This window comes from Ochotona curzoniae, unplaced genomic scaffold, assembly GCF_017591425.1.
Source record: "Ochotona curzoniae isolate NIBS_2020 unplaced genomic scaffold, NIBS_Ocur_1.0 contig_43, whole genome shotgun sequence".
NCBI classification, from domain to species: domain Eukaryota; kingdom Metazoa; phylum Chordata; class Mammalia; order Lagomorpha; family Ochotonidae; genus Ochotona; species Ochotona curzoniae.
In genome coordinates, this window is record NW_024466218.1 from 22,052,459 (window position 1) to 22,065,335 (window position 12,877).

The 12,877-nt window shown below is 41.3% G+C and overlaps 1 protein-coding gene across 8 annotated transcripts in view; it reads left to right on the forward strand.

The window, feature by feature from the left end:
* The window catches only part of SMAD4 (SMAD family member 4), a 50,794-nt gene that overhangs the window by 25,411 nt on the left and 12,506 nt on the right, over positions 1–12,877 (forward strand). For 6 of the 8 annotated variants that reach the window (XR_005884405.1, XM_040985007.1, XM_040985008.1 and 3 more), the window contains 3 exons: positions 2,024–2,143; positions 2,243–2,359; positions 3,771–3,821. The exons of 1 other annotated variant lie outside the window; for it this stretch is intronic. Coding sequence is in view for 6 of the 7 variants with exons in the window: in XM_040985007.1 (XP_040840941.1) it covers positions 2,024–2,143; positions 2,243–2,359; positions 3,771–3,821 (288 nt within the window). In the remaining variant the exon portion in view is untranslated. The remainder of the gene's footprint in view (positions 1–2,023; positions 2,144–2,242; positions 2,360–3,770; positions 3,822–12,877) is intronic. One more of the 8 variants, XM_040985010.1, reaches the window with a different exon arrangement.

Sequence of the window (12,877 nt, forward strand, 5' to 3'; positions counted from 1 at the left end):
GGAAAAGGGGTTGCAAAAACTGTCATCTTTAGAAATAATTTTGAAATTATTGAAATGCTTTATTTTGCTTTGTATAATTCTTAGATTTAAGGAGATGCAGTACTGCAGGAGGAGAAATATTCCTTTTCCTTTATACTTTGAGGAATGGTGACATTTACTTTCTTCCAGCTGATTAAATTCTTGTTTAGCTGAGAAAATTATAATGTGATACCAGTGATAACAGTTATGAAATTTCAGTGCTTTTCAAATGAGTTTGGCAACTAATGCTTCCCTTGGGTCGAGTGTTGTGGTGTCTGGGTTAAGCCACTGTCTGCAAGGCTTATATCCAATATGATCACCTGGTTTGAGTCCTGATTTCTTCACTTCCAATCTAGCTCCCTGCTAATACTCCTGGGAAGGCAGCAGAAGATGACCCACGTGCCTGGGCCCATGCTACCCACTTGGAGGACCCAGATGGAGTCTCTGTCTCCTGACTTTGGCCTGGCCTAGCCCTGGTTGTGGGCCATTTGGCCAGCAAACCAACAGATCTCTTTCTTTCACTCTCCTCTCTCTTTGTAATTCTGCCTTTCAAATAAAGAAAGTGAAATAAAGATTAATGCTTACCTGAATAACTCAAGATTTTTCCATTTTGAAAAGAGGTCTTAGATGAGTGTGCCACAGCAGTTAAGGCACTTCTTGGGATGCTTGCATCCAGGATTGGAGTCCAAGTTCCACTCTCAATTTCAGCTTCCTGCTAATGTGCCCCCTGGGAGGCAGCAGGTTTTGTTTCTAGTACTAGCATCACCGCAGCTGAGGGAGACCAGGATTGAGTTTCTGATTCCTGGCTTTGGCCTGGCTTGGTCCTAGCTGTTCCACCCAGCAGTGGATGAACAATCTATCCCTGGCTCGCTGTCTTTCTTCTCTGGTTTTCAGATAAAATGGAAATTATTTTTGGAAATCTGTTTTAGGACCTGGCATTGTGGCAAGTTAAGCTGCTGCTGCCTGTGATGCTGGCATACCATAAGAGCTGGTTGGAGTCCTGACTGCTGCATTTTCAATCCAGTTCCCTGCTACTGCACCTTGGGAAAGCAGCAGATTGTGGCCCATGTTCTTAGGGCCCTGACCCATATGGGAGACCTAGGTGGAGTGCTGGGCTCCTGGCTTCCTCCTGGCCCAACCTTGGGTTTTGAGGCCATTTGGGGAATGAGCCAGCAGGTAGAACATCTTTTTCTTTTTATCTCTCTCACTTGCTGTCTCTTCTCTTGCTCCCTCTTTCTGTGTAACACTGCCTTTAAAATAAACAATTAAAACAATCTTATTTACAACAATTAAAATTGTTGCGGAAGACTTTAAAATGGTAAATAACAGTATATAGTTTTTTTTTTTAGTTGAAGCAAAGCAGAAGCTTTGTTCTTCTCATTTATTACACAGAGAGAAGGCAATTGATTGTATGTAAATCTGGGAATCTTGTGTTCTTGAAAAGATGTGATTCTTCATTTTGTAAAGCACATTAAAAAAGGTCAAAGTGGACCAATAGGTGTTTTGTTTGTTTTTCATCAGTCAATACTGACTTGGTAGTGAAGCTAGTTTTCCTTAATTTTGTCACCTTCCCCATCACATCCTATTTAAAATGTTTGCTTGTTTGCTTTTTCTTTTACCAAAACTTAGCATTTCTTGATTCTGGAGTTTTTAAATCCTGATCAGGAGATTCCAGAAGAGAGCAGGATAGAATGCCTAGGGAATGAATTGATGTAATTCTAAAATACAGTGGCATTTTGCTAATGTTTGAAGATTATTTGTGAATAGCGCATTACAATTAGCTAATACTACTTATAAGAAGTAATGTTGAACTTCCAGTTAAGATGTGCCTGGATGATTTTAGGGATTTTTCTGGTTTGTTTGTTTTTGCTTTCATAGGCCAAAGAGTTCCACTCTGCCCATCTATAACTGTGAACTGTCATATATGATTGGTCCTTCGTTTGTTAAAGAAAACCGTAGACTTGCATCTATAAATGTACCATGTCATGTCTTCTTGTTCCTCTAGGTCAGCCTGCCAGTATTCTGGCAGGCAGCCATAGTGAAGGACTGTTGCAGATAGCTTCAGGGCCTCAGCCAGGACAGCAGCAGAATGGATTTACTGGTCAGCCAGCTACTTACCATCATAGTATGTACATACTTTTTAAAATCTTTTAAATAGTTGAGATAAAAAAAAATAGGCAGACTTTATAAAAGCAAATTAATCCATGTGGGCCTTGATTTTTAGACAGCACTACTACCTGGACTGGAAGTAGGACTGCACCATATACACCTAATTTGCCTCACCACCAAAACGGCCATCTTCAGCACCACCCGCCTATGCCGCCCCATCCCGGACATTACTGTAAGCTCTTGTTTTTGTTGTAAGGGCTTTTTCTTTTATAGGACTTTGTTTTATTTCTATTTTAATTGTTTTTACATCTTTTATTTATGCCATAATCTACTTTCATTGAATAATGGTTTTCAATATTTTTTGTTAAACAGTATCATTATTTTTTAGTTAATCACAGTTTTGCTTTAGAGGAGTGCTGTTTGCTAAATTCGTTTATTTCTTTGTTGCTAGTACTTCATTCACACCACATTGATTTCCATTCATTTGTTTGTATGTGTTCCTTATCCATCCATAGTAGTTGACACCTGCCCCTCCAACCCTTGAGTGCTAAAATTCAAGGTTTCCCTTACCATCATGTTCACTGGGCCATAGATACTCAGATAATGAATCTATTGATAATCTGGGTAGGTGTGATTTGGGTGGACTCACCTAGAGATACCCTGAAGACCCAAGCAGAATAGGAAAATTGTCCATTTGGCTTATTTGTTCAATGAAAATCATGTAAATAAATCTTGTATATATTTAAAACCCCTTTTCTTCTCACTGTAAGATTAGTAGTACCAAAGAAAACTTGGAAAATATGGGAAGATGCAAATAGGAAAGTTAAAATTAACCAGATTCCTACTGTACAATATACATACTTGTAATATTTTGTTATTTTTCTTTCCGGGCAAATAGATGGGTATTTGTAAATTAGGGATAGGAAAGAGAGGATAAATATGTATATTACTATATTCTGCTTTTTTTGTAGTCATGCTAAGTTTTCCATGTCTTTAAAGAATATAACTTTCGATGATTGCTTGGGTCACTGTAATGGTTGAAAGTGTTAAGTTTGGATCCTTAACTGGCTATGTAATTATGGCAATTTATTTAACCTTGTTAGGCCTCAAAGGTAGTAATAACAGTGTCTGTTTCAGAGTATTGGAGGAAATAAACTTGGCAATTCATACAAGGTGTTTAGTGCAGTATATTAACACATAATACACTCTATTATGTTAGCTATATGTTTATATTCCACTATATAGTTATCTTAAAAATAAATAGTTTTAAGAGTACACTTAACATTAAAAATTATTATACTTTCATTGTATTATAAATTATCCTATATTATATGTTTTATGCAATTATTTATTTATGATCTGCATTAAGTATTCCATGTTAAACTATTTGTACAGTACTTGCCAGCCCTTGGCAGATAGCACCCGTTAACTGTTAAGTATCTACAAAGGTAGTCAAGACTATTTGCTTATTGTAACTATTGAGTATTTAAACTACTTAGTTTTTAAGTTCTTTTAGACCTTGTATAAACTTGATCTAAATGACTCCTATGTAGGATAGTTATGTTTAGGTCAAGTTTATTGAAAGTTTAGCACTGAAAAACTTTTAATAAATGCATGTGGGATTTTTATTGTCTTTTCTTTAGGGCCAGTTCACAATGAGCTTGCATTCCAGCCTCCCATATCCAATCATCCTGGTAAGTGTATTTCAGAATTGATCCCCCCTGGATGGCTGTTTATGTTGAGGCCTGTTAGCTCCTCGGGATTAGGTGATAGTGTTAACTCCTTAAGTATATATATATACATATACATATGTACATGTATATATATATATATATACATACACATAGTATCTACACTGGGGTTCCAGCCTGTCTTTGCATACAATAAGGAAGTGACTCAGTGGTGAGAATGGCTTTCAGAAGATCTCTGGGTGATGGCAGGAGGGGATTAGTTCTGCTGCTCTTTGGCTGTGGGCACTAGTGGGTCCCTGTGGAGTTTCACCTCAGCCGTCTCCTTCGTTTCTCCTTACAAGAATATTGTTAAGTCGTCTTCCTGTTTTTGAGCTTCCAGTTTAGTTAGTTTCTTCCTTACCAGCTAATCTCTGTTGCTACTTGGTACTGCTTTCTTACAAATTTTGGATGCAGTTACATTATTGCTCCGCCTAAGATCTTATATTAATTCCCCACACGTTGCTTGGTTATATGATAAAGTCCGAAGTGCTTAGCTAACAAGAATCTGTGGTCCTGGTCCCTGCAGACTTCCATAGCCTCATCTCTTTATCAGTCTGTACCATTCACCTTAACTTACTAGGTATGTTATCCCTCTCCACTTTTTTTGTGTAAGCTGTTCTCTCCCTGATTACTTTGTACTCTGTGCTGGTTTATGTGTTCTGCAACACATCATCACAAAACTTAGCAAGTTTCAGTAGCACTTTTTTACATCAGCTAGTTTTTGTCATAGGGATTTGAAAGTGGTTTGAGTGAGTAGTTCTGACTCAGTGTCTCAGGAAGTCACAGTGATGTTGGCAGCTAGGCCTTGTCATCTGATCAAGGCTTTTGGGATTTGGAGGATTCACTTTCAAGGTGGCTTAGTAGCATATATGGCAGGTCAGTGTTATTGTTGGCAGGAAGCTCTGATTTCTTTCCTTGTAGACTTCTATAGAGTTGTTGGAAGGCTTCCCAACATGGCAGCTACTGGATGATTGGGACAGGGTAAACAACCTCAGTGTTTTTTACAGAAGTTCCATATGAGAGGTCCCACACAGGCTCAGAGAAAGATGGGACTCACTGGGGCCACCTTTGAGTGCTGGGGACCGTGTCCTCTGCTGTCATTTAAGTATGTCCCCAAAAGTCTATGTGCTGGAAGCTGGTTTCCTAGGATTGCAGTGTGAGGTGACTAGATCATGTGTACCTAAAAATTAGTATGGTTATTTCAGGAATGTAAGTTCTCATGAAAGCAAATTATTACAGAGCAAAGGCCCGTTAATTTTGACAGGTTTCCCTATTTGCTTCTCTACTGTGGTGTGACATAGCTGGGGGCGAGAGGCCCTTGCTAGATTACAGTGACATGCTGTTTGGACTTTCCAAACACGTGAATTGGGATTCAGGTAACCTCTTTTTTTTTTTTTTTTAAAGATGTGTTTATTTTTATTGCAAAGTCAGATATATACAGAGAGGAAGAGAGAGAAATATTTTCCATCTGATGATTCACTCCCCAAGTGATTGCAACGGTTGTGCTGTGCCGATCCAGAGCCAGGAGCCCAGATCTTCTTCCAGGTCTCCCACGCGAGTGCAGGGTCCCAAGCCTTTTGGGCCGTTCTCGACTGCTTTCCCAGGCCACAAGCAGGGAGCTCGATGGGAAGTGGGGCTGCCAGGATTAGAACCAGTGCCCATACGGGATCCCGGTGTGTGCATGGTGAGGACTTTAGCTGCTAGGCGATGGCGCAAGGCTTGGTAACCTCTTTTCTTTATGAAGTATTCTGCCTTGACTGTTTTGTTGCAGCAACACAAATCAGGTTAAAACACATCCCCTGCCTCCTCAACGTATGACTCTTGGCAATCCTGTTTTTTTTTTTTTTTAACTTATTTTTATTGGAAAGTCAGATATACAGAGAGGAGGAGAGAGAGAGAAAAAGTTCTTCTGTACTCTGACTCAGTTCCCAAGTGAGTGCAAGGGCCAGAGCTGAGCCAATCCGAAACCAGGAGCCAGGAGCTTCCTCCATGTCTCCCACATGGATGCAAGGTCCCAAGGCCCCGGGCTGTCCTCGACTGCCCTCCCAGGCCTCAAGCGGGGAGCTGGCTAGGAATCAGGGCTGTTGGGATATTAATTGGCACCTTCATGGGATCTTGGTATGTGCAAGGCAAGGACTTTAGCCACTAGGCTACTGTGCTGGGCCCAAGCCTTTTGTTTTGTTTAATTTTTATTTTTTGTGGCACAGTTCCTTAGGCTCAGAGATTTCCCCTTCTACTCTTACTTTTTCCACCCCCCACTGCTTTCCCCTAAATTATTACAATAGTATAGTCCTTCAACAGCAGTTACAAGTCTATTAATAAGTGTATCCTCACTTTGCAGATAATGATAGAGTCCAGCATCCTATTATTAAGATATATTGAACAGTTTCAGTGGGAGTCCATCTTTTATTCAGAAGTAGAGATGCATATTGTTATGTATTTTCACGTCTCACTATACTTTGACAAGCCTTTTTGAATCCCTTGTCCTTGCCACCTAATTGTACTTAATCATAGTTACCAATTCACAAGTGTACTATGCTTGTTGAATGAATAAATAGAAAAAGGCACAAATATGAATGTTTGTGTTAGTATGTGGTTAATTCAGCATTTTATGGTATGATGGAAAAACATGCACAACATTATATCATGCTGAAGACCCTTTAAATGGGAAATGTGCATATGTTTCTGAATGTTGTTTTAGTAGGAATCATCAATCATACAGAGTGACTCTAGAAATTATTTCTTAGAGTATTTATATGTTTCATATATTTTTTTAAAAGATTTATTTGTTTTTATTGAAAGGAAGATATATAGAGAAGAGAGACAGAGAGAAAGATCTTCCGTCCAATGATTCACTCCCCAAGCGACCACAAGAGCTGAAGCTGTGCTGATCCAAAGCCAGGAGCCCAGATCCTCTTCTGGGTCTACGCACAGGTGCAGGGTTCCAAGGCTTTGGGCCGTCCTTGACTGTTTTCCCAGGCCACAAGCAGGAGCTGGATGGGAAGTGGGGCCGCCGAGGTTAGAACCAGTGCCCATATGGGATCCCGGTGAGTGCAAGGTGAGGATTTTAGCTGCTAGACTACCACACCTGGTCCGGATTTCTTTATTTCAAAGACAGATTTATGGGGAGAAAAAGAGGCAGAGAGAGGGGGTCTTATCCACTGACTCATTCCTGAAATATCTGCAATGGCTAGGAACCAGGAGCCTCCACTGGGTCTCCCGCATTGGTGCAGGACCCCAAGGGCTTGAGACATCCTCTGATATTTTCCCAGGCCATAAGCAGGGAGCTATCAGAAGTGATGCCCATATGGGATGCTGTTATTGCAGGTGAAGGATTAGTCTGTTGAGCCACCATGCTGGCCCCAGGTTACATGTTAAGGAAATATGTAATAGTGGTAAGACATATAAAGATAATAGTTCTTTCTTATACATAATTTCAGTTGCTCATGGTCAACTACAGTCCAAAAATGTAAAATGCAACATTCCAGAAATAAATAATCCATAAATTACAAATGGCATATTGCATTGATACATGTTTTATTAATCTTTTCACTATAGCTAATTTTTAATTTTCTTGTATAAAAAATCATACATAACAAGATTCAGTGTTACTTGAATGGTTTTGATCTGAGATATCAAGGGCTTCATTGCATCGGGGTTAAGAAAATTTTTCCAAAGTCTTTTGCCTAAGTCCACTTTAGTGACTCCTCAGGCTCAGGAGCATGTTGCAAAGCTTGGCCAGGAGAATTGTCCAACCTTCTCTGCTTTCCATCTGATGCATCACTCAGTGTCCTCTGCTGGTCTGGCTGAGCTGGCTGTCATGTCACTTGTGTACATCTGGGCATGCTGTGTACTGCACAGGCATCAGCAACTCGGGAGGCAAGCCGTTTCCCAACATATGTTCTCCAAGATAAGACCACATATATTTTGATTTTCAGGATTTAATTCCAGCAGTCTAGTTGAGGAGTCCTCCCAAGAAAACTTGCCTGGGTGACCTCAGACTTGACTGTTGTGTGCCAGTCAGTGCAGGATCAGATTCAGTCTATTATCTGCACCAGCCAATGCACACACTGATGGGTGCAGCTACCTGGTCAGTTCAGCCCCATCTCTCACATAAACTGATAGGTGCTGTGGTCTAGCCCAGTCCAGTCCACCACAGGCCCTGTATTCATGCATGCCAGTGGGTACCATGGCTAGTCAGGGTGACTGCCTATAAACTCCACCAGGCTTGTGCCTAACCCCAATTTTTGCATGTGTTGGCATGTGTTGCAACCTAGCCTGGCCTATTCAGCATCCCATCTGGCTCTTGTTCACACCTGTGGTGCTGCAGATTAGCTCAGCCAAACCCTCCCCCAGTCCCAGCTCGTATTTTTGCCTTTGGGTGCTGCCAATGTTTGCTGCCACCTTGAACAGCCTGGCCTACCCCCAGCCCTGCTTTTCATTTTTACCAGCTGGAGCTGCAGCCCAGTGGGGGGAATACCACACTGGAAAGGAAAAGACCTTCTCCCAGCCCTGGATCTTGCACCTGCCAGGGATTCTGTGGTTTACTCTGACCTGATATGCACCCAGTCCTGGCACTTAGAAGCAGGTGTGGGTAGCCTAACCCAGCCTGGACTGCCTCCAGACACAGTCAGCTGACAGCAGCTGATGGGTACTGCAGCCCTGCCCACACTTGCCTGCACCCAGTCCTAGCTGTCACATTACTACTGGAAATAGTGGAAATAGTGGCTCAGCAAGAGAGTCTCCAAAGCTCTCCTACCAAGCCTGTTCCCAGCCCCAGATCTTATGCATGCTCATGGACATTGCAACATAACCCAACTGGGTATAGCCCACACCCTATCCTACCTCTGTGTATGCCAGTTGGTGCTACAGCTCTATAGCCCTGCCTGGCCTGGCCCATACCCAGTTCTCAGTCTAATGCTCCCCAGTGGGAGCTGTAACCTAGCATAGGAGTTCCTCAAGGTCCTTTACCAGGCCTCCTTCTAGCACCAGATCAGATGTGTGTTGGCTGATGCCATGGCCCTACTTGACATGGTCTTCCCTCAGTCCCAGCTTCTGTATGTGCTAGCAGGTTATACAGCCTCTTCTTGGCTCCTATGAGTGTTAAGTGAGTTCTGTGGTTGAGCCTGGCTCAATCCATCACCAGTCCCCAGCTCTCGTACAAACTGTCAGGTACTGCTGTACCATAGTAGTGAACCCATGATTCCCTTACAGAATCTGCCCCCTGTTCCAGTTCCTTTGTGTCCTGGTGGATGCTGAGACCTAGGCTGACATGGCCCACTCCCTTCTCTAACACTCGTGGGCAGGTACGGTGGCATAACCCACCCAGATACTGGGTAATGGGTGATGCTGCTTAGCCCAGCCCAGGTCTCCCATGTGGGGGGTGCCTTGGCTTGGCCCAGACATCCCCCCTGGCTCCCTCTTCTAAACCATTTAATCTCAGCTTCCTTGCCTTACCTGCGAGTACATTGGCCTGGTCTGTGGAAGCCCTCAGGAGTCGTTCCTGTCAAACATGCCATCAGCCACTTCCACTCCAGTTTGTCCCCAGACCACCTTCTCTGGCAATCTGCAGGTCCCCATCCCACCCTGACATGGGGAGTTGGGGTGGCGTGTCCCAGCCCGGTACCACATCTTTAAATATATATATGTGTGCGCGCACACACACACACACACACACACACATTATGACATATGCTATACTAAGGCAACTGTGCTGGCACATGGGTACAGTTAACACAAATTTGATATTAACCAGACACAGAATACCTGCCAGCTGTTGGCTGCTTTTCTCCCAGCAGTGTAATACTTGCCTAGGTACAAGGTAAACTAGACAGGTGCTTACAGCTGGGGTGCTCTTAATTTTAGATGTATACTCTATGAATAAGAGGAAAATGCTGAAATTAGTGTTGGTCATTCCCTTGGTGTTAAATATTTCACTCTGGCAGTATACTCAATACTTGTTGATACCCATGTTTGGAGAAAGTTTTGAAAAATTTAATCAGTCCATTCTTTTTCATTGACTTATTCTGTTTTCCCTTTTTAAGCTGAAGTGTTATAAGGGCAGTCCTAAAAGTACACAGAAAATGGAATTTAAAAATATTGATTTGCTCTGAGTTACTCTTTTATTTTAATGGCCTCGTCAGTATCTTTGAGTTTGTTTTGTGTTCACATTCACAATGGATTCAATATGCAAAATTTGCAAGTTGAGGTGTATTCTCATACTTTAAAACTATCTATTCAAGAGGGTACCTTCATGTGTAGAAAATCCTCACAGGGTAACTCCTTTAGCTCTGAATCTCATCGTAATAACTCACGGTGAGTTTCTTCAGTATTTTAACCAAATTGTTAACTTTTTCTTGAATAACTGCTTCAGAAATCCAAGATAATGCCTAAGTTTTACATTTTCGATTGAAACTTAGCAACATTTATTTGATTTAATTTTCAAAAACAACTACCTACAACACAAGAATTCTTTTTCAATGCCTTAAATCATTTAGAAGAAAAAAGAAGATTATTAATTTTGATACTTGTAGCTTACTGCACCAAACTTGAATGCTTGTGGCCTGGGAAAGCAGTCGAGGATGACCCAAAGCCTTGGGACCCTGCACCCGCGTGGGAGACCCGGGAAGAAGTTCCTGGCTCCTGGCCTCGAATTGGCATAGCACCAGCCATTGTGGCCACTTGGGGAGTGAATCATTGGACAGAAGATCTTTTTTTTCTGTCTCTCCTCCTCTCTGTATATCTGCCTTTCCAATAAAAATAAATAAATCTTTAAAAAAAAAAGAAAGTTGCTTTTATTTATTCATTTTTTAAAAGATTTACTTATTTGAGAGAGAGAGAATCTTTTCACTTGCTGCTTCACTCCCCATATGGTTGCAAAAAAATTAGGTCTTGGTTGGGCAGAGGCCAGGAACCAAAAGCTGCTTCCAGGTCTCCCTTGTGGGTAACAGGGGCCCAAGCAATTGGGTCATCTTCAGCCATATACTTTCCTTCTTCCTTTCTTTTCTTTCTTATTTTTATTGGAAAGGCAGCTCAAATTTATGGAGAGAAGGAGAGAGAAAGATCTTCCATTCGTTGGTTCACTCCCCAAATGTCAGCAGTGACTGCAGCTGAAACTGTCCAAAGCCAGGAACCAGGAGCATCTTCCAGGTTTCCCGTCTTGTTGCGTAGTCCCAGGTCTTTGGGCCATCCTCAACTACTTTCCCAGGCTACAAGCAGGGAGCTAGATGAGAAATGGAGCAGCCAGGACACAAACTGGAACCCATATGGGATCCTGGCGCTTGCAAGGCAAGGATTTAGCCATTGAGCCATTGCTCCAGGCCCTTTGCAGGCTTTCTCAAGCCATTATCAGGGAGTAGAATTGGAAGTGGAGTAGCTGGGACACAACCTACACCCATGTGGCTTACCAGCATTGCAGGTGTGGCTGTGTAGGCTACAATACAATACCAGCCCTGCAAATTATTTTTATAATCTTAAGCATTAATTGTATTTCATTTTTGGATTTTTTTTCTTTGTTTCTTTGAAAAGATGTGATTTCTTTTTTATTTTAAGCATCTTTGCAGAAAGTTGAAGTGGTTTTTTGTTGTTGTTGTTCAAATTCTGGTTCAGACTTTGTAAATAGCACCTAGACTTGTAGATGTATCTGTAAATAAAACTCCACCTTTTTTCCCTTTCTCCTTTCATGAATGACACTGATCTTTGTTCATTTTTTTAAAATATGCTAAACCCATTTTCATTCTGGGCATTGGCTTTTGTTTTCCTTTCTGAAACATTGTGGCTACATTGAAACAAGGTTTTTCAGTTCTCAGCTTTTTTGATATGATGTCCCTTTAACTCAGTCTAAAATGCTGTCTCACACTGTGGTTGTTTTTTTTTTTAAATCACAATATGTATTATTGCTTGCTTGCTTGTCTGTCCCTATACCTCCTTGAGACTGAAGGCTACAGTTGTTTTGGTTACTGTTGTGTATGCAATGCCTGGGAGAGTCCCTAGATACTCTGCCATGCATGTTTAATGAATTAAAAAAGGAAAGCCAAGCTGCCGGAGACCAGCTCCAGCTGAGTTCTGAGCTCACGAAAGGGGTGTGGAGTTGATGTTTTAAAAAAACATAAGAGATGAAGAGAAAAGATGGACCACTATAATATAGTGATCATAGTAGGCAATGCAAAAAAGATGTCCCCTTTATTTATATAGGTAAACTCAAACTCTTGCACAGACTTTTTATGTCATGGTGAAGTTGGTGTTTCCAAAGATAAGTCTGCAAATTGTTTCACCTTAAAGCAGGGCATTATCCATCTGATCTCGCAACCAAGAATTCTTCAGCTGGCAGCACATATTAATCAGTAATACACTCCTGCTACATTTCTCATTCTGCAACTTATCAGTTAAAGGAGAAAATGTATCACAGAGGGAAAAATATAAGATCAGAAACAAAAACTTTAACCATAAATTCTCACTACAACCATGGCTCAACAAACCCTTAATTAGGTTGAAAGCATGTTTTATGATATTAGTACAAACATCCTTGAGCTGTTCCAGTCACAGGGTTATGGGAGCTGCCGAGACAGTAAAAATGTTGTTAATGATGTTACAGAGAGCCCATCTCAAAAGGGCAAACAGCAGTGTGTCAACACCTCTCAGTGGCAGTTGAGTCCGTGACACTGCATTGAAGTAGCTGCAGACACTTACCAGGCCTTGCCATGCAACTGGGGGGCTGTTCTCTTTGCAGCTTTGTGTGCTCCAATGACACAAAAGTTGTGAGGCCTAGGCTCTCAGCACCAAACGTTTTCATGATACGAGTTTGATGTAATCATCATATTCGAACAAAAATTGATGATATTTTTAGTCAATTATATTTGTAAATCAGACTACTACTTTCTTCCCCCCATAACATTTAAATTATTTGAAGTAACTTGTTATTCAAATAAAGAAATGAAATCAATTTTCAAAGTTAAAATTATGGTGGTTAATGTTTTGACTAAAAACATCTTTTGCTGGTGGCATATACAGATGGGACAAAT